At 43.5% G+C, this 21072-nt stretch overlaps 1 protein-coding gene across 1 annotated transcript in view; it reads right to left on the reverse strand.

Annotated features, from left to right (window-relative positions):
• LOC116310752 (nesprin-1-like) overlaps positions 1 to 21072 on the reverse strand; it is an 86853-nt gene that overhangs the window by 14558 nt on the left and 51223 nt on the right. The window contains exons 54-89 of the mRNA XM_039599082.1: positions 19774 to 20004; positions 17460 to 17600; positions 15850 to 15963; positions 15478 to 15639; positions 14816 to 15010; positions 14517 to 14690; positions 12545 to 12736; positions 11746 to 11877; positions 11483 to 11583; positions 11186 to 11336; positions 10862 to 10990; positions 10552 to 10725; positions 10169 to 10384; positions 9959 to 10060; positions 9730 to 9849; positions 9444 to 9644; positions 9169 to 9342; positions 8911 to 9042; positions 8621 to 8817; positions 8379 to 8511; positions 7793 to 7975; positions 7555 to 7704; positions 7291 to 7467; positions 7055 to 7210; positions 6814 to 6969; positions 6555 to 6725; positions 6343 to 6476; positions 6040 to 6244; positions 5120 to 5302; positions 4871 to 5017; positions 4621 to 4775; positions 3543 to 3690; positions 3327 to 3421; positions 2991 to 3225; positions 2522 to 2716; positions 1217 to 1342 (exon numbers count right to left, since the gene is read on the reverse strand). Of these exons, the coding sequence (XP_039455016.1) occupies positions 1217 to 1342; positions 2522 to 2716; positions 2991 to 3225; positions 3327 to 3421; positions 3543 to 3690; positions 4621 to 4775; positions 4871 to 5017; positions 5120 to 5302; positions 6040 to 6244; positions 6343 to 6476; positions 6555 to 6725; positions 6814 to 6969; positions 7055 to 7210; positions 7291 to 7467; positions 7555 to 7704; positions 7793 to 7975; positions 8379 to 8511; positions 8621 to 8817; positions 8911 to 9042; positions 9169 to 9342; positions 9444 to 9644; positions 9730 to 9849; positions 9959 to 10060; positions 10169 to 10384; positions 10552 to 10725; positions 10862 to 10990; positions 11186 to 11336; positions 11483 to 11583; positions 11746 to 11877; positions 12545 to 12736; positions 14517 to 14690; positions 14816 to 15010; positions 15478 to 15639; positions 15850 to 15963; positions 17460 to 17600; positions 19774 to 20004 (5787 nt within the window). The remainder of the gene's footprint in view (positions 1 to 1216; positions 1343 to 2521; positions 2717 to 2990; positions 3226 to 3326; positions 3422 to 3542; positions 3691 to 4620; positions 4776 to 4870; positions 5018 to 5119; positions 5303 to 6039; positions 6245 to 6342; positions 6477 to 6554; positions 6726 to 6813; positions 6970 to 7054; positions 7211 to 7290; positions 7468 to 7554; positions 7705 to 7792; positions 7976 to 8378; positions 8512 to 8620; positions 8818 to 8910; positions 9043 to 9168; positions 9343 to 9443; positions 9645 to 9729; positions 9850 to 9958; positions 10061 to 10168; positions 10385 to 10551; positions 10726 to 10861; positions 10991 to 11185; positions 11337 to 11482; positions 11584 to 11745; positions 11878 to 12544; positions 12737 to 14516; positions 14691 to 14815; positions 15011 to 15477; positions 15640 to 15849; positions 15964 to 17459; positions 17601 to 19773; positions 20005 to 21072) is intronic.

The raw sequence follows: 21072 nt of genomic DNA on the forward strand, positions 1-21072 counted from the left end.
GGAAAAAAGAAGCAAGGCAAGCAGTCCCCACGTTCGAATGCAAAGACAGGAGCGAGCCTGTCGAGAGGGATTTATTCCCTCATGATGAGCACAGCCAGAGTAGGTTAAAGCAGGAAAACCACAGAGCATGCCTGCTGAAGCTGAGCTGCAGCAGCTGCATCCCCCGAAACAGTAAGAAAATGCAAAACAGCAAAGTGACAATGAATATTAGAGGAAGGCGCGGTGCCAAATGCTATGATTCGACATTGGTTTTTTTTGTAAATCCCTAAAATAACAGCAGCACATCATATTCAATGCAAAAAACAGGTACATTCAAGGCTAATAGCAGATAAGGTAACAGAGGCATCCAACCTTGCATCTCCTCCTCCGTCATTGTGACGGTTTTGCTGTGCTGTAATCATTTGCAGACCCAGAGCATGTCTCCATTACGCAACTCACACACACACAAAAAGGAAGCACGCACACACACACACACACACAGGGATGCTCTCTCTCTGTCTCATGCGCACGCACCGTCTCTCTCTCGTTCTCTTTCCCCACCCCCTTCCTCCTCAGCTGATTCTATGTGCAGCTACTCACACGGTCCTCCTCCTCCACCTCCTCCCCCGAGGAGCAGCCGAGGACGTGTGATGCATGAAACATGACTGCATACACTATTGGGTGGAGATGAAGTAAAAGAGTGAGCATGAAGTGAATTTTCACGAAAAAATCTGATCACTTATGTTACAGAAAAAAAGAACGGTAGGGCCTGGGTCAAATTTAAAAAAGTCTTTAAATTAATAAAGGGTCACTTAAAAAAAAAACAAAAAAAAAACTAGTTTCGTAAATGACATGTTATGTCTTCACAGGAAAATAAAGCTACCCTGACTACCGCACACAAGGTCACGCAATGAGACAGCAGACTGATAGAAAAGGACGTTTTTTTCTGTTTCTTCTTTTCTTTTTTTTGTTCCTGCTCCGTCTGTTTGTCCGTTTATCCCCACAGATAGATTAAAGAGGTAACGAGAGGACATGCCCGAGTTTGTTGACGTGTGAATGTTTAGACAGAGAGAGAGGGGGGATGTGACTGATGAGAAACAGCCAGCAGGATGGAGAGTGGAGAGGATCTACATATCAACACTTTCAGTAAAGCATTAAGCTAAAAGAGAAAAATGAAGAATATTTAAAAGAGTGTGTGTGTGTGCGAGAGAGAGAAAAAGTATCATAATCTCCTCACCTTGCATCTGATTTGCTCTGAGTGCAGCTCCTCATGGTGGTCAGGCAGAGGCACAGACAGCTTTCTCTTGAAGGCCCTCAGCTTCTCCAAAGACACATCTATGCCCTTCTCACATCGCTCCCAGTTCTATGCAAGCAAACGCACAGTAAGAATTAGAGCAGAAAACACCCCCCGACACACACATAACACACACAGACACACCGACTGCAGACCTTCCCATTTACAGGGAAGTTGCTGTGTGTTCTTCTTGCAGCCATAGCAATGGCATCACAAGCAGTAAAATGCAGAATACACAATTACAGACTAACAAGGACAAACATCACAAGGCTGAAGTCAGACCACATCACTTACAAATGGCCCACTTAGCTCTGAAGCTCTCAAGCAGCAGCTCGAGAAAGAGTGATACAGCATAAACAGCTCTCTAACAAAAAACAGGGAGGTTCTGCTCCAGAGGACGTGGATTACTGCTATTTTTAGAGACTGAACAGCAGTCCAGTTTAGGATAAAACAGAGTATTTGGTAAGCAGTGGAGAAAGGCAGCATACCTGAAACAAGAGTCATGGTAAGAGAAGAGCCAGAGCAAGACTAGAAAAGCTACAGCAGCTGATTAAGAGCAAACCAGGGAAGACAACACAGATCACAGGGGAAAGAGTGCATGACGAAGACCTTCAATGAAAGAGCCAAAACCCCGGATGTGTCTTTTAAACTGCGTCACTTAGTCCCGTTTCAAGCAGGGCACTATCACAGCCTCTAAAATCCACCTCGCTGGGTTCAAATCATTACAGCTCACTGCAGTGCCTACAGTCTGTGTGCGTGCCTGTATGTGTGTATGTGTTTGCCCTGGGCTGGCACTTTTTTTTTTTTTTTTTTTAAATCTTGGTGCCATTTTGTGGTGCTTGAGCCTGAGTGTGTGAGCAGAGAGGCTCAGCTATTTATATAAGGACAGAAGAGTGCTCCATCTCTGCACTTCGCTTCTTTTCAGGCCTTAAGGTGCAACGCTGCATAATTAATGTGACAACCTGGCTCCACTGTCCTACATGTACAACTGGGCATGCTCAATAAAGGCTCAGACGGGCCAATGCCCTTCAGCACCCTTCACAGCACCTTTCTACACTGCAGTATGTGGGAGACATGGCTTAGCCTACGTACAAGAAAAACTTGACGTTGTAAAAAACTTACTGCTGTAAAATCACTGTAACAACAACACTCAGGAAAACATGAACCAGATGGTGCTAGCAATCACGAGGGCAGGAAAACTAAAGTATACTTTATGAAGATTAGTTATTCTCGAAGCTGGCGTCTGACCTTCAGTAAGCCCTGCAGCTGCCTCCTCTGCTGGTCCAGGCGATGGTGGGCATGCCTCCACCTCTCCTGAATCTCCATTAGCTCAGTCTGCAGGGTGGACTCCGCCTTGGCGTCCGCTGACAGCAGCAGACTCCTGCCGGCCTCTACGGTGAGGATGTAGCCTCCTTGCTGCCGCTGAAGCACTCGCTCCCTCAGCTGAAGGAGCAGACATGAGGCAGAGAGTGTTCAGGTTAAGGGTAGAGTTTTGTTATCAGATCAGGATTTTGATGTTTTTAGGTTAATTTAGTGCTCAATTAAGCTTTGCAGTTTAAAGAGTGAAAGGCTCAGGGTGGCTATAAAGTTTGTTTTTCACAGGTTTTTTTTTTTACAGATTTCAAAAGAAAATTTAAAAATATCAGTACAAAGTTAGTATAAAAAGCAAAAGAGGAGATTTTAGTAATAAGGCTGTAAATGTCTTGCTGAAGGTTACCTGTATCTGATCTAGCAGGTTTCTGGCCTGCTGCAGAGCCACTGGTTCTCCTGGCTGATGCACATCTGGATCACGTGTCACTTCCTGTAGCCATCGGAGCAGCTTCTCTGCCATCTCCCGGTAGTTCTGCCACTGCCGAACCAGACTATCGATGATGCCTCGTCGCTGTTGCGCCCGCCTCACCACACCTTGCCACTGATTGCTCAGCAAAGCCAATTTCACACTGAAGTCGTAACTGTTAGCGTGGCAAGAGAAAGGAAAGCGTGTTAGCATCCCTCTAGCCTTAATTTCCCTGAAACTCCTAAAGAGATTTAGCAGTTGTCTGTGTGCTTTTACCTCTTATCAACTTGTCCTTGGTCCAACAAGCGATGCCCGTCACTTATGATGGAGTAAAGAATCTGCTGTCTGCTGAACATTTCTGCCTGGAACAACTGCACATGCACACATATGAAACAATAAAACACTGCACGCAATCAAAGAAAACGCTAAACAGCATAGCAGCAATCCTTTAATGTCACACAAATAACCTGATATGTACAGACACACACTGACCTCATGGTCTCTCTGTTGCTCCAGCAGACTCTGGTAGTTGCCTGAGATCTCAGCACCTAGCTTCTTCTCAGTCTGAGTCAGGAAATCCATCCAGGCCTCACACTTCTCAAGGAAACTCTGCTGCTGGAGCAACACCGACTGCAGTTTACTGGAGACGAATAGAGCCCTCATTAGAGACATTTACATCACCACAAAGATCACTATAGCACTGTGTAGTCACAATTTTGCATGTTTCTACTATTAAATTCATCAAACTTTTACAGTTTTCTATTGATGTTTTATGATCTGGCAGGTTGTAATCTAGCATAAGTGAAGGACACATCTCTATCAGTGTCAGTGTAGCATCTTTTCCTTTTTATCAGCTTCTTTATTAAAAGTTTATGACTTTTAGGACCTTTTGTTTCATGAATCAATATTATTATGGATTTCAGATGTTTTTCAGGTCAGCCACTTATTTAATAATGACTAAGTGACTATTTAAAGACTTAAATAAACACTTAATAAATGACTAACTGTGAAGTCAGACAGTATAAACATCTCAAGGTCAACAGTCTGAATAAAAAGACTTCGCCCATGTTTGTTAGGTCCCCTTCAAACATGCACTCCTATTGATAATATGACTTTGTTTGAACTTGTTGGCGTCTAAATGTCTAAATGCTCGCTCTGGTCACTTTTGAGAGCAAACTCATCAGGTTGGTTCTACATTTACAGATCACTTTAAACAGCATGCACATGTCTCAGAATGCCCTGAATGCAATAACATGAGAAAATACATTCTAGCACACTTGTATCCATCTGCCATGCTGTAAGAATGAAGTTCTGACCCCTTGTGTTTCATGCCCAGTGGCAAATATTTTGTATGCATCAGAGCTCATATCAAAGAAGCATGAACCTAAGAAGACAAATGCCAGAATGCTTTCACTAAGACACTGATGAGCTCAGCCATGTTAGGGGTTTCCCACTGAAGTTGTACTGTATAAAAAAGGATCCCCCAGAGCAGGTAGTTCTACGTGTTTGATTTGACAGAGGTTTACATTGGAGTCCCTTCCTGAGGCAACCGAAGGGGGATTTTTGGTACCTGAACCTCTCGGTGAGGTGAGCAGAGTGAGTGGCCCAGGCTCTGTTGAGACTTTGAAGCCGTTTAATGTCTCTGTCACTGACTGGTATTCTGTACACCATCTCGTTAACACGTTCCAAGTCTGGAGATAGACTGCTCAGCTTCAACAGGTGACCCTGGAAAAGTATTATGTAAGTTAGAGGACATATAAAAATATAATGTTAAATAACACATTAAAAACAATTCTTCTAATGTGGACCATTTTTAATACCTTCAGTTTTTCTATACGCGTCTGGACCACATTAAGGTCGGGTGAACCCACTGGGTCCGACTCCTTCAGCACTTCCTCGGCCTCCTCAGCCATGCAGATCAGTTTGTCTAGCTGCTCTCTGAAAACCCCACACGTCACAGATCCAGACTAGAGACAGACAGGTGATACCGTGTAAATACAAACTCGATGGATTACCAATTGCATACCTTTCTTTAAGATGTCTTTTCCTTCTAGTTCCCACAACCCTACCTGCAATACATCCTGTTGCCTGTGCAGGGCGTGCTCTAGTGCTGCTAGGCGATGCGTGAGCGACAAATGGTCGGACTGAAGGGATGCCGCAGAGGAGGAGTCGACTTGGCTCCTCAGTTGTTCTCCCAGTGCTTGCAGCTGATGGAGGGACTGCTGCACCGCGTCTTGGTCACAAAGGCAATCCTACAATAATATTTTCAGGAAGACATAGAAAGAGGCTAGGAATCACTGAATGCCTGCACAGACACATCAGGCATACAAGAATTTATAACCAAAACTGGTAATTTCCCAAATGTATTGGGTTTTTATTTGTGGTATTTGGAAGGGTTGCAATTTTTTGTAAACTAAAGTATTATTTGCCACTGACTACAAGAAGTTTGAGTGAGCAATAAAAGTGAAGAAACTCTAAACAGAGCGTAAGCAGCTCTGAATTCTTAACTTTGTCTGGCAGTAGTTTGCATCAGTGATCCGCAGTAAAAAATACAAACAGTCGGCTTACAGTATTAAGACTGTGTGTCTCTAGACATGCCCCAGTACGGTCCTACAAACCCAGCGTGACACCGGGGGGACCCCTGTAGTGTAAATCAGGGGCCTGTCTTTCCCCTTGCAGTCTCCTTTGAAAAGGCTTTTGTTAGTTGTGTCATGAATCTACATTCAAGCGGACAAAAGGACAGGGTGGTATTCTGCAGTGCGGATAGAAGCTTTGTGAGCCGTCACAGTGAGCTGACAAGCAGTTTAGGAGCTTATTCCCAAATTCCTCAGAAAGGAGATTGAGGGATAGCAGGAGGAATCCTCTGATATATTCTAAGCCACAGAAAATGTGGATGCAGTAATAACCTAATGCTAAGCTCAGGCATTGGACGATAACTACAGAAGACAATGTTTAACATGTCGTGCTCCAGTGTCTTATCTCTGCTTACATTGCAGTCCTTAATCCAGGCACTGCTTTCCTCCTCAGTTATCTCCCTGTCAGTGGCGCTCCTCAGAAGTCGATCAGCACGTTCTTCCTGTTTGTGGACTGCAGTCACGCACTGGCTGTACAGTGACCTGTAGCGCTGCCACAGTCCGAGCAAGGACTTACTGGTCCTTAGCTGCTCTGAGATCTGCTCTAGCAGAAGATTCCACCTGAGGGAGAAAACTTAGTTACATACTGAAGTCAACTCAGGGTGCAGTTGATATTTAAGACTGAAGTCACTCAGAGATGAGTTGTTTGTTATGATTACCTGATGTTGACGTCCCGGAGAGCTTTGTTGAGTGTTTCCGCCACCGATGGGTGGCACTCCGTTAGCAGCTGGTGAGTTACGGAGCCAAACTTCCTCAAACTACTTTCCTGTTTATCCATCTCCTCCTGAAGGCTCTAAATGGTACAGGTACCCACAATGAATAAAAACTAGCCACAAATAACAGCGTGCAGTTTATTTTCTGCACTTCTCACCTCTAGACTCTCCACCTGCTGCTGCACGGCCTCCAGAGACCCATTAAGGAGACGCAGCCTGGACACAGAATAACGCCCCTCCATCAGGTAGCCATTTATCTCCTCTGAAGCTCGCCGGTACAACGTCCACTGCTCCAGCACCGACCGCAGGCTCACTTTCATCTGACTTATCTGATAGGAAAAGTGGGAGACGAAATATGTAAGTGTGGGAAAATTCAGAAACCATCTAAAAGTGACATCAGAGATGTGAGAAGCTCACCATGTGGTCCAAATGAGCCCAGGACTGGTTTAGTCCTTTAAGGGTTTCCTTTACAACACAGCAAGCTGCGCCTTTCTTATCCTGGATGAGAGCATTTCCTCGTTCCTCTGCTTTCTCTAGATCCTTCTCTTTTTCCTTCACTAATTCTTCCAACTCCTGTGAAAACAACTTTATTTATTTTAAGCTCCTTATTTAAAAAAACAAAACAAAAAAACAGATTTTTGTGCGAGTGTGGCCCTACCTGACAGTCTTTGAGTGCACTCTGCACCGATGCTACATCCTCTATCCTCTGTCTCTTCTTCAATTTCTCCTCCTGTACTGTGAGCCAGGTTTTCAGGGCCTGAACTCCATTTTCATGCTCCAACCAACCTTCCACAAGTCCTTCTAAAAGCTGAATCTAAAATACAGAACATTGTGGAATGGTTAAGTGACTCAAAAATGGTGAAGAGCAGCTTTTAAGTACACTTTGAGGGCTACCTTTTCCGTAATGAGCCCCTGCAGTATCTGCCATCTTCTGTTCATAGCTCCTAGCTTCTCAGCAAAGTCCGTTTTGTCACTGCGCTTTCCCTCCACATCCTGACTGCTGATCTGCAGCACTGACTGGTTTACAAAGTCCACAGTCAGCTGCTTACATGTCAGATCTATACGAAAGCCCTGTGAAATTAAGAAGACGCATCATGAGACAGATCATGGGGAGCAAAAATATCAATCCAAGGACCGATGGCCTGAAAACCTTCGTACCTTATACTTCTGCAAGTAGTCCTGTACCACCGCTGAGCCCACAGCTGCCATGATCTTGTCCTGATCTTCCTCTATGATGTTCTCCATGAGCGAGATCCAGCTCATCAGCTCTGTGATGGCATGCCGTGATGCTAACTTCTCCATCTGCAGCTGAGGAAAGGAGGAAGAAGAAAAGAAGTTAGAGATGGCCAAAAAGTCATGATAAATATTAACTTTGTAACAGCTGCTTTTCTCAAACCTGGTGGAGCTTCTCTTGTACTACAGGGATACGAGTCAGCAGCTCAGCCCACTGAGTGTCGACTTGGCCCAGCGCTGTCCTCAGGCCAGCCGTGTCCACCCTTTTTAGTCTCAGAAGCTGGTTGCCTGTGCTCAGCACTGATGAGCGCAAAGACGACTTAGCGTCCACCTCTTTGGAAAACTCCTACAAGAAAGAGAAAAACAGGAGTTGGACTTTACCCTTACATTCGTTAACTTTACGTCATTAATAGGTGTGTGACACGTTTTTAGTGCTGATGTAGACATAAGCATTATTAAATTCACTTGTTACAGCAGCACAAGGGATGGGAAGAAAAAGTAAAATAGAGATACATTACAAAAATAAAAATAAGACAAATAGTGCACACAAAAACAAACACTATACTATGTAAAAATGGTCACTATTTACAGTAAAATGCACAATTTTTAAAATATGTACATAAATTACAGTGGGAGTAATAACATATACGCTGTATTTTTAAACAGGGTGTTGGTATTAAACAGTTTGACTGCTGTCAGGATGGAGGACCTGTGTTAATGTTGACAGCCCTAATAAAAACACAACTAACCAGGAAGGCACAGAGGTGGTCTCTGACAGTCTCCAGCTCCTGAGGAACGGTCACCGACTGGGTCGTCCAGAACTCCAGTCTATCCAGAGCCGACTGCAGCCAGTGGCTCAGCTCTGCTGACTCACTCTGGTACCTGAGATTTACAAACACACAGACTTAGAGGATACTTTCAACATCATTCAGGTTCTAAGTGTCACAAACAGGGTTGCTGACAGACCAGGACTGTAACCACAGACCCTTACCTGGTCCAGTGTTTGAGTGTCGAATCAAGGCGGTGCAGCTCCTTGTTGACCTTAGTGGTGGAGGACAGCCAGTGCTCTCCCAGCTGTGTCAGCTGGTTCTCCAAGTCTGAGCAACCAACAGACAGAAAAAGCTTCTTGCCCTCCTCTAGCACCTGATAGAGTTGGGGCTGGTGCTCAGTCAGGCTGGCTTTAAGTCGCTTTAAGAAAGAGGATGGAACAGATAAATAATCCGTTTATTTAAAGAAGCATATCTGACTACAGCTTTCTGTAAAGTGTACAAAGACATTCACCTGGTAGAGGCTGATCCTTTCGGTTAGCCTCTCTTCCGTCTCCTCTACCAGACCCACAGTGGGGATGCTACACTCCACCGCCTCCAGCTGTCTACACAGAGCCTGATAGTCCTCCACGAGTCTGCTCCATGACTGTAGGAGCGAAAGGAAAGTGTATGCTATTTATTTTCATTTTCTAAACCACAAACCACTGCTCTTTGGGATTAAACTGAATAAGACTGCAGCTACTTTTTACCAATAGCTCATTATTATTCCTACCTCCAGAATCCCCTCCAGCTCCACTCCTCTTCTGTGGGCCTGTTTGAGCACACTGTGGGCTAAAACCATGGTCTCCTCCAGGGTTTGGCTTTCCCTCTGAGACACCAAACCAGACACTTTACTGAAAAATGTCTGGGTGAGGATCATATGGCATTCCAGACCCTGGAAAAACTCCTGTATTAAAAAGAAAAAAACAACATTTTAAATCCAATTGTATAGTAGAAAAGATAACTAAAACCAATTCAAAAGTTACAAAATCAAAGCCCCCTCCTTACTTTGTGTTTGTCTAGTAACATCTGAACCTCTATGACAGAAGCCACTGTCATCTTTTGGTCAGCAGCCATCTTGTCCTGAGCGGTGTCCACCAGGTCATTAAGGTCGTGCAGTGCAGCTTCATACTGAGCCTTCAGAGACAAACCGTGGTTCAGACTACTCCGTCTGGAGCCCACCATGAGCACCAACTCCTCGTATGCATCCTAAAAAGACAAATTAATATGTGAAACAGTCCCTGTTACAGTGCTGGAGCAGTATGATCACAGTGGAACAGAATGAAAGTATTACTTGTAGTTTGAGTAGCTCCTGATTGGATGATGAGTCTGATTGGAGTCCCTCTGCTTTCATCTTCAGCTCAGTAACTTTCTGCTCAAATTCCTTCAGGCTGTCTTCTACTTCTGATAATGTCTGTAGAAAATGCAACATATTTACTTTAAAATCTGTTTGTAAAAACTCTCTTTAGCATCTTAAATATGCATCTAATTTTTGTGTATTTGCTGCTGGTGCGCATACATACCTCTATCTGTTTGGATGCAGGTCTGTCTGCAGTTCCGGCCATCTTATGTAGCAACTGGTGTTTGCTTTCAGTCAGGGCTGTGAACAGCAACCGCAGTTCATTCTGGCAAAAATAATACAAACAAAGTCGGGGAATAAGAACAATGATGTTGTAACATTAATAAGATGCTTCAAACCCCAAGTTTCCAGTAAAACTATTCAGCTTTAACACCTGGAGAGCTGAATGTTCCTGCAGCCTGTCCCTCATGGCGTCACAGTGCTGTTCCAATGCAGAGTCCAGCAGGCCCATCCTCTCCTGCAGGCCCTCTAGCGTGTCTTCCATCAGAGCTCGCTCTTCACCTCCACACAGCCTGTCCAATCCACCACCCAGCAGATCTCTGCAATTTTTCACTTCTCTGGTCATCTCCTTCAACTGTTTATTCAAACCCTAAACAGGGGGAGCCAAACTCAGTTAGTATTATTTTATTTAAAACCTTGAACTCAAGTAAGACAAAAGCTTTTTGTTAATGCTCGAGAACAGCTAGTACTTTTCCTCCTGCTGCGATTTATATGTCAGACTATTTAACATCTTTATCGCTGTTTGTCTTCTCCTACCTCCAAATGTGTGAGCTGTGTCTCTGTGTCCTCGGAGAGCAGCACAGGACCAGCGAGCAGCTGATTCTCAGCAGCATCTAACCAGGACGAGGCAGCCGATACTGCAGTATACAGGTCCTGCTGGATTGTTGCCCCCCCTAAATATCCTGCAAGCTTACTCTCACTGCCCGCTGCCTGTGAGGGGCAAAAAGATTACGCACTTGATATTTTGAAAGGCATGACTAAGAACAGTTTTGCATTACTGGTTAAAAACATTTTTTATTTTGAGAAACACAAAAGAGAGATTAACATGAGAAAATGTTTGCTTCACCTCCTCTGTGATTCTTTCTAAAGTCTGGCTGCAGGCCTCAAACGAAGCTCTAGGAGAGCAAGAGTCCTGGCTGGTAGCCTCACCTCTGAACACCACGCTGGGACTGGACAGACGGGACCGGTGGAGGACCTGCACACAAAGAACGAAATATGAGAAAGCTCAAGGTCACACTGGCAGCATGCATAACAACAAAAGTGTGAAATTTCAGCAGTGGAAGAAACAGTACGAACACAACCTTATAGCTTCTAGTAAACACATTTATTTAAAGATTTTTAAAACCATTTAATGCATAAAATAAAAATGCACAGTTTCTGGCATGTATACCGGGCTAAGCTGGTCTTGCTCCAGGGAGTTCAAGGAGAGCTGCAGCTTTGTGTTCTGATCATTATTTAGGTTTTCCCATCTCTGTCTCAACTGCTCCAGATGAGACAAGGTCTCATTCTCCAGCAGCACTCCACCAGGCACGGACACCTCACTGCAGGAAGGAAAGGACGTCATTAGAGAGCAAGGCAGCACAAAAGCTGTGTCGTGGTCAAAATCCCGACTGGAAAAAACAAAATACTCACAATTTTTAAATGTTTTAAGGACGTAAATTATTTTTCAAGATCTTTGATAAAATACCTGTCCCCATTGGGTGTGGTTTGTTGGCTGAGTAACTCCTCTCCGACGCTGGCTACAGACTTGAGCAGCTTCCTCTGTTCAGCGACGTGCTCCTGAAGCTCCTACAAAATATTACACTTGTGTTCGATTTATCTATATGAAATATGCACTTTCTTTTTGCAGTGGATTGTAATAAAAGGGAAGTAATAATTACAAATGGCATATGAGACAGTCAGCTCAGGTCTTTCAAATATATATTAGAGTATAAAAGAGCTTTCTCTTACCTTCTGTCGACGCAGGTTGTCGTGTTGCTGCTGCGTGCGTGTTGACCGGGCCTGAGAGAGCCACTCCTGAACGTTAGGACTCTGGGACAGAGACGAATCTGGCTCACTGTCCTCCTGCTCTTGCAGTGAACCCTGGGAGAAAGATGGACATTAGGTATAAGATGTAATTTTGGAATAAGAGCATTTAACAGCTGCCAATTTTTAAGCCAATTTTTAGTAAGCAGAAATAAATATGCAGAATAGCCTAACATATGATATTTATCATTAAATTATTTTGAGAATGGTGAAGATGAACTAATATTTATTCATCAGAGACTGCTGCAAGCAAGTACCTAGAAAGCTTTACTAGCCTTCAGATTTATTATACAGTGATCAAATATCTGAGGATTAATGTGAACAACTAAAAGGGCATGTTAAAGGAGACCAGGAGCGAAAATGCAAAGTGAAACTTTCATGTTGTGTCCTCAGAAACGCACCTGATCGAATACATTTAGTCTTTACATCTGATGAGTCAGCATCCTTTTGTCTAAGCCCCATTGTGAGACACACAGCTGTTGCTGTTTCACAGTGGAAAACAGTGGACTTTTATGAAAGAGCATGAATTAGCCTTTAGTACTTTTTGCACAATGCTAGCATTGACGTCGCAGGCCAATTCAACATAATGCAGCAGAGCAAAAGAAAAGACACAGAAGCATGGAGGAAGGAAAGCTGGGAAGTGAAAATACACTGGGGTGTGGAGGGTTGATGCAGCCATGAATGTTGAGACAGTAAAGAAATAACGTATGACTGCTGATCTCACCTGTATGTCAACTTGTTTGTCCTGTAGCATCTGCTGCAGCTCTAGGAGGCTGTCTTTGAGGGAGTGCAGTTTCAGGGTGAGCTGCTCCGCCTCGCCTTTGGTTTCAGCCCGGCCCTCCAACAACAAGCTCTCGCTATGGACGGATAGCTCAGATAGGTACGACACCTTCTGTTCGATCTCATACAGCATATTCTAGAAAAAAAACAGGATTACAGTTGATCAAGCATTAGCATTTCTCATAGGTTTAGCTCCCAGATTAGTTTCTTAACAGAAACAGTTTTAAAGAGTCTTCCCTTTTAGACTAAAAGTGCAGAGAGAGCTTGCAAAGGCCAACAATTGAAATGAAGTGAAGAGAGGCGGTAGTTTGTATTCTCTAAGCTTATATTCTCTTCTTTCACACAGGGATAGAAGGGCCCTCGGTAGAGATGGGAGGTGATCATGTGCAGAGAATTTTCCACAACAATACAGAGCACCTCTTATCCCTTAGTTTGTAGCGTCACTCTGTCATTCAGGAGGCAGGCAAAGAAACTGGTTTATCTCCACTTCTGCAAAAACCTCCATAGTGCATTTTAATGAAAATTCTCAAACACCAGTTTAAAAGTTTTGCAGGTTTTTTTCTTTTGATGAACAGACCGAGTAAATAACATAATAGAGACTGCTATGATGACGCAATTAAAGCTCAAAGTTTAAAGTTAGGAAAGCTTTTGATTAAGCACAGACTGAATACATATTATATGTGAGTAGTTTTTAAGCTGCTTACATTGTGGTGTGCAGGCATTTAAATAAACAGAGTGGGTTAAGTAAGTCCAACAAAATACTTTCCTAAGGTCTCTGCATATCGTACCACATTTAAAAGACGATTACCAGAAAACTGAAATTTTAAGACCCAATGTTTTATCATTATTTAATCTGGACATGAAGCTCAGCACGGTCCAGACCTTTATATGTGCAGACCACACAAAGCATATGTGAACTACAGTTTAATCAGCTTACTGTCTCCCAGCTGCTACAGACACACTTTAAAACACTGACTCTCTGCCTGGGGAACAGAGCTAGTATTATAACTTCTAAGAAGCCTATTATGGAGCATCACAAGGCAAATATGTAAACATCTCACAGCTCGCATGTAATATGAATGTAGAATATGTGCAACATGAATATTTTAGCATGTAGGCTCTGCCGTAAATCCCCAGAAGAAAACATTGAGTTTGACACAGCAGGGAGTTAGATGTGACAGTATTTTTAACATAATGACTCCCCTCCCCACAAAAATTAAATCATGAGCCTGACATACAGAAAATTCCCAGAGGGCAAATCAAGTAGGAGTGAGTATCTAATGGTGACAAATAAGAAAGAACCATGAATTATAAATTTAAACTAAAAGACTGCAAAGCTAGAAGATCTCCAGGGCAACAGGATGGAGGAAATATTGGATGAAATGTTTGAGATATTTGATATAGTACAACAACATGTAGACAGAAGTCATACAAAGTTAAAAACAATTATTTTTAAACTCTAAGTACGAATATATCACTTATATATACCTTTAATAACACTGGACACTAAGATTTTAGTTTTAAATTATTTAAGCACAGTGGTACCGTAAAATTCAAATGCTGATATTATGTTAATAATTAACATATGATAATATTGTAAAAAATATGTATGTATACTGTATATATAAATATATATATATGATTAATTAAGCTCAAGTGCAGTTGCGGTTTGTTAGCACCTTCCCCAATTGAATCAATTTGCCATAAAAAGACACCAAACACACAAAAACAATGCAGAAATATTTTTTTTCTATAGAAATGAAAGTGAATGCAAGCATGAAGATCAGAGAGTCCAAGAAAAAGTACCATTTCTAGGACAGTGAAGCAGCCAGATACTTCAGCCTTTGATGAAAACACAGCAGCATACAAGCCGTCATCCCCAGTTTTGTTTGTTTAGAGCAGATTTGGCTTCTCACCTGACAGTCGATGAGCTGCTCCTCCATGTCCATGTCTTCATTTTGGGGCTGAAGGGCAGAGCTGAGAGTGGCGCGAGTGCTGAGCAGCCAATTGTCGAGCTCCTCGGCCTCGCAGTGGTATCGCTGCAGCGCCTGCTCCTGTCGCTGCTCCTCCAGTTGTTCACTTAGTTTCTCCTGTAGAGGTCAATGCGACGCATATCTTAAATTCTCAGGTAAGCTCAGCAGAAATATAAAGGAGCAGACATAACATATACAAGCCCATGATAAACTAGAAAAAGTATGAGGATTTGTTAAATCACCTCCAGCAGCTGCCGTTTCCCCGAAGCCTTCATTCGAATGGTGGCCATCCTTTCTCCCAGTACAGTGAGAGTAGACTGCAGGGCCAGCTGCTCCCCAGCATCCCCATCACCATCACTCTCTGCTAGCTCCTCAGAGAAGCACATCTGTAGCTCACCAATCTCCTCCTGCAGCATCAGGATCTCATCCATTAAAGCCTGAACAAACGGCAGTAAGACGTGTGTGAGGATTGAAATGAGAATATACAAGAAAAAAACAGAGCCAATGGGAATTAATTAAGGATGAGAAGAAGAGGCTGAATAGAAGATGGTGAGCCAGCAGTGAAAGAGGGTGTGTAGAAACCTCTTGACAGTAGTGTTGCAAAAGCAAACTGTTTCTCTTAAAGCCGTGATGTTGGCATAGCAACGAAGAACAGTGCCATGCAGTCTGTCCAACCATTGCCTGGCCCCGTGCAATATTAAACCCCCGAGTCGTACTCTGTTTCCCAAGAGCTCGCTGGTCTATACCATCTTTGTGACGATGTCTCCCATCAGCCTTACAGATTACACTTCATGTATTACACTACTACGTTTACTCTCTTTATCTGCACTACATTATGTTCCTTTATCCCTTTAAAACACACATGAGCACAATTCCCCTAATACACCCCCCCCTCAGCTCTCACCTGGTGTGCAGCCATCTGGCTCTCTGGAGTCTTGTTGGGCTCTAAGCCCTCATTCAGCGCCCCTTCGATGGACTCCATCTTGGTGGAAATAGATTGGAGGGACTCCTGATAGTGTTGCTGCCGCTCCAGAGCCTCATATAAGCTCTTCTGTTTCTCACTGATCTGAAAATATGATGACAAAGTGAAGCTGTCAGACATGGCAGTGTCGGTCTGAGGTCACTAAAGCTTCAGGCCGGAATCTGGGACCGCTCGCGCCTTGCTCAGTATGTTAGGAGACAAACTAATCCTGAGTTTGTTATTGTGTTTGTCTAACAGTAACACAAATAATAAAAATAAATAAATGTGTTGAATTAAAGGGATGATGTGACATACCACATTCTTTAGCGTTTCCCAGGATCTCTGCAGGTCGTCCAAGTTAGCAGCACTGCTTTCCATAGATGGGTCATACAGTTCCTGCAGAGGTGCTCGGCTTAGTGTACCTCGACCCTGTGAAACGAGGAAAAAGTAAGTGTGGGCTTTATTAGTGTGTCAGAGTGATGTACGCTATTGATGGGAATAGTTCTTTGGGAAACCTTTGGGCTTACATTTACAGCATCAAGTCTATTAAAAGCCTAGTGGCAGACTTGGCCTAAGAATCTGAAAGTTTTACAAAAACTTACTTTTAAAATGTTTTTTTCCCCAGACATGTGCTTAAAAAGAGGCAGCTAAATGTTATAACTTGATACCACTTTACCTACTAAAATGCAATTTATCATTGCAAAAAAAAAAGTTGACCTTGAGTCGGGTGTCTCTTGCTGATACAGCTGACGTTACTTTCTGTTCTTGCTGGGAGAACGAAATAAAATCCCTCCTTTCTCATGTTACTCTCTCACAGCGAGAGAGAAGCATTTAGTTTATGTCATATATAAGTTCAACATTAACGCCTTTCTAGCAGAAACACAGAACAATTTATGTGTGTTATACATAGAAAAAGATGAATTTCAAATAATTACATTTGTTGCATGAAATATGTCTCCTATGTGTTCCACGTATTCTCATAAATTGAGTTTACACGTTAAACAGTCACCTACATTGTCCATTTTCAAAACTCATCTTAAAACACATTTATACCCTTTGGCTTTAGACCCAGTATGAGACACACTGATCATGGTTGTTTTTATTCTATTATATAACTGAAGTCAATATGTCATGAGTTAACAGTAATAGTAGTTCTCTTTAATTTTAAAATTAGGCTGCCCCCATAATCATATCCTGCCACACAGTGGGCATGGGCCAATCCTAAGGCAGATTAACTTAGATCTGCTGCTGCATTTCCCCCACAGCAACAGTTAGTTACATATTTCCCAGCTGTCTTTGAACTTGTTTTTTTCTTTCAATATTTAAGTGTAGAGACACATAACAGGCCACTAAAACTGCATTTTAGATTTTACAGCTAAAATAAAAAATTTGACCTTTGCTGTTTCTCCGAGCACAACGAGTGTTTCTGTTTCACTTCTACATCATTTGCAGTCACAGACAGCACAAAAAGCTACTTGATGATACCTCAGTTGTGTGTACAAAGATGGGAATGGCAAACAAAACTTCCATCAGCAAAGTAAATATGCAAACAGGAGGCCGATTAAAAAAAAAGGGAAAAGCAGGTAAAATAAGCACAGCAAATCTCCGGCTCTCTCAAACATACTGTGTTAACAGTGATGATGGTGAGGTGGTCACTGTAGGGTGGTAAGTTGGTTTGTTATGGTGGTGATGGTGAAGAGAAGGTGATGTATTTACCTTACATCAAAATTTGGCCACATATTCAATATTTTTTAGCTTTTGCATTTTGCAACATTTGAAGCTTTAAAGATTAAAGTGTTATCTTCTAACAATGATGGTGATGACTGAACGTTTAAAGGTGCAAAACACAAAGTGGCAGTAGGGAAGTTGAGACCATCAGGTAATACTGGTCGGTTTGGAGTTTTCCAGGGTGGGATTTGCAATACCTGGTTAAGAGCAGCTTCAGCGTTAGCCCCCGGAGAGGGGGAGCGGCAGGCAGGGGGAGAGGAGACCTCGCTGTTTGTGCCCTCCTCCCCTGACTCCTCTGTCACAGGGGAGAGGAGTGTGTGGCAGCGGCCGGCTGTCATCTGACCACACATACACGCCGCAAAGAAATGAAAAGCACACATCAAAAGAAGCAGGTGAAAGAAAAAAAGGAGGGGGAGCCAAAAAGAAAAGAAGCAGATCAAAGGGGAGAGGAGACAGAGAGGGAAAAATGAGGAGGGAGAAGAAGAAGAGAAAGCATAAAAATTAATGGGGAAGTGCAGGTTAGCCAGATTGAAGTGGCAACACATACTGCTTGATTAATTACACAGTGAGTAATCAAATAACACAGAAAGGAGGCCCATTAGCTCACATTAATGCTACTGATATGCCACACTGAAAGTCTTCTGCCGTAACACAACATTAAAGAGCATTGCAGAGGTAAAAGTCTTTGCTGTGTGAGCAAATGGACAAACATTAGATTCCACTGGCAATGAAGTAGCTGCTTGGATTCTTTACAGGATACATCAGGATAAAGGAATGCCCCTCACCAGGAAGCTGAGAAATCACACACACACACAAAGTACACAGACAGTGATTGCTCACATCACACACAAACCCACACATGCTGTAGAGTTAGTACACACATATACAACAGGAAAGGGGTTAAAGTCGTACAGACAGTAAGAATAAGGTCTCTGATAGAAAAACCCAGCAGTATCAAGGCTCAGACTCGAACAAAGCATGGCTATAGCATGAGATAGCTAACAGAGACAGGGACTGGTGAATACAGCAGCAGCAGCTGTCCTAGAAGTAGCACTGTTGTCAGTGTGCCTGCATGCTTCAGCAGAGAGGCAGAGCTGAAATGCGAGCCAAACCCTACTGGGCTGCTTTTTGGCAGTCGATGCGGACCATAGTCTACTGACTCAGGACCTTCGGAGGACTGTTTCGCGGGCTTTATGATGCAATGCAAAGCAACTAAGAGCATTAGCAGACCAGTATGTGTGGGAAACTGTGTGGTTTTACATTGTGAGGTTCGCTTGGTAAAACCACTGCCGTAAGAATGACAACGTGCATTTTTAAAAATATCAGTAATCCATGCATGACAGTTACCATACACGCAAACTGACAACGTTTACACACACACACACACACACACACACACACACACACACACACACACACACACACACACACACACACACAGTAATATCCTGTTTCCTGGCCTGCTGAGACGAAACACACCACAAACAACAGTAGTAGACCGGGAAGGCTCAGAAACCTGATTCAGAAACAGACTGAAAGGAAGTGGGGTGGTTACTTGTGCTAACTGTATGAAAAATAAATGATTAAGATGAGGGTGACAGACGGGCTCAGGCTAACATTAAGTGACAAACAAGGTACCAGTGAAGTGACACACCAGAGGAACCTGCTAAATAACATACAGAATGAATAAAAAAAACAAAAACCTATCCAGAACCTTTTACAGTACTACTTCTTTGCTGTAGCGGGACAACAACTTCCCACACACGGCCGGATTTATAAAGAACTATTTTCACCTACAAGAAGAAGGAGTCAGCAACAGATGGCACTGCCCTCACAGGGCCCTGAGCTCAACATCAGAGTTACTCCAGGATTACACGAAGAAAGAACCTAAATCCACAGAGCAGGTGTGGCAACATCTTCAAAAGGGAAAAACCTACCTGGGTGCAAGAGTACCAGCGAGAAGTGGTGCTGTTTTAAAAGGCAAGGTTTTACACCCGCCCCAACGACCTTTGAACTTGAACTTTGAATTAGAACATAATTGGTGACTAAAAATATTCACGCCACTAGTTTAAAACATGTTGCGTAGCACTGTATACTTATCCAGCTGTTACGTAGGCCTGAACAGCTGCACGTGAGGGAGCTGTTCAGCTACTTCTGTGTGGCTCATTTTTATCTTGTAAATGAACTGCACAGTCATAACTGTTACTGTGACCTTAATAGTGGAGAAGAAAAGGTTTGTAGAGCTAAAAAAATCTGATCTTAACTGATATTATCAGACATGTATTAATGTGGTATAAGTCAAGAGTAACTAACCTAACTGCAGTTTTGTGAAATGAAGTGCATAGAAACCTTAAAGGCCCCACTGGGATCCTTGGAGTCACTTGGCAGTCAGTGGTATGTGCAGAAAGGGAGAGATGCTACAACTTATGCACACATGCACACACATCCTTGTAATGTCTACAGGTCTATGACTGTATATCCCCCCCCAAAACCAAAGGTTTTCCCACTCACCATGACCACAGAGGGGTGTGCTGGAAGCTGCTTGGCGTCAGCTGTGGTGGTGTCTGTCACAGCACTGGGAAGCTCCTCGTCACTCAGTTCGTCCATGCCGTCTGAAAAGCCCTCCACCTCGCTGACCGTCAGCAGCATAGTGGCGTGTTTGGCCTTCACTGTCAGCATCTTGCACTTGGAGTGGAGCGAGGCGATCTGCTCCTGGTAGCCACGGATCTTCTGGGCTAACTCCTGTCAAAACATTCCCAGCAAACAGAAAACACCACCCCCAGGATCAGGAGAGTGTGGCTGAGTCCACAGCACAAGATCAATAGTTCCTGTTTAAATAGGATCCTGTGAAAGTGGGTGGCTGAGTTGGTTCAGCCTTGAATGTGATGCCGGTCTGAGAGGAGTAAGCGGAGCAGACGCATTCTCTTCCTCTCTTTGGCTGCCTTTGGTCTAAGTGTAGAAAGAGAATAGCACCGCCTCACTCTCCTTTTTTCCTCTCTGTCTTTCTCACTCTCTCTCTGAGCCAATCGGAGCAGCACAGAGGCGGGTGACTCAGATCAGTGCTGAAGCTAAGACAGGATGTTTGGTTGAAGCAGAGACCATAGCAGAAATACTTCAAAATCCCTCAGACACTCCCTCTGCTACATATACACAAATGGCAAGGAAAAACAGGAAGTGATCTCACCGCGCTGCACCCTCCCCCTCCCTTGCCTGTCGCTGTCGTTCTCCGCCAATCCCTTGGGCAGATTACTTATAACAAAAGGGAGCTGAAGGAGAGAGGGAGGGCGTCTGGAGGAAGAGTGACAGAAACGGTGTCAAATTACAACTACGTTAATGTGCCAGCAGGCCAGCCCATCTCTGCTGTTCCTCCTCCACCCCTCTTTTCACCCTCTGTCCCACAGATGGTCATTGCACTGATAATCAGGTCATGTGACTAAAGGGGCCAGTGGAGTTGCAACTCTCCGCTGAGCTTAGAGATCTAACTTAGACATAAAAATGCTGGCATGCCAGGCCGCTCTGCTGCGACAAAAGTGATTGCAAGGGTGAGAAAATATCTGCAAATATCTGCAACACCTGGGTTAATATTTTCCAGGTAGTCAAACACTGGAGTAAGATATAAATCTGCCTGAACCGTGCAGCAGAAATTAAAATGTAATAAAAAAAAACGTTGCCTGCGGGGAGACATGATCTGTTTCTCTGCAGGTCTTTGCATCTGCACCCCCCCACCTTCGCAATCTCCTTCTCGGCATGGGAGATCAAACATACTCAGCAAAGTGAAACTGCAGCAGAGGCTCAAATCGCTCAGGTGAA

This window comes from Oreochromis aureus, linkage group 15 (assembly GCF_013358895.1).
Source record: "Oreochromis aureus strain Israel breed Guangdong linkage group 15, ZZ_aureus, whole genome shotgun sequence".
NCBI classification, from domain to species: Eukaryota; Metazoa; Chordata; class Actinopteri; order Cichliformes; family Cichlidae; genus Oreochromis; species Oreochromis aureus.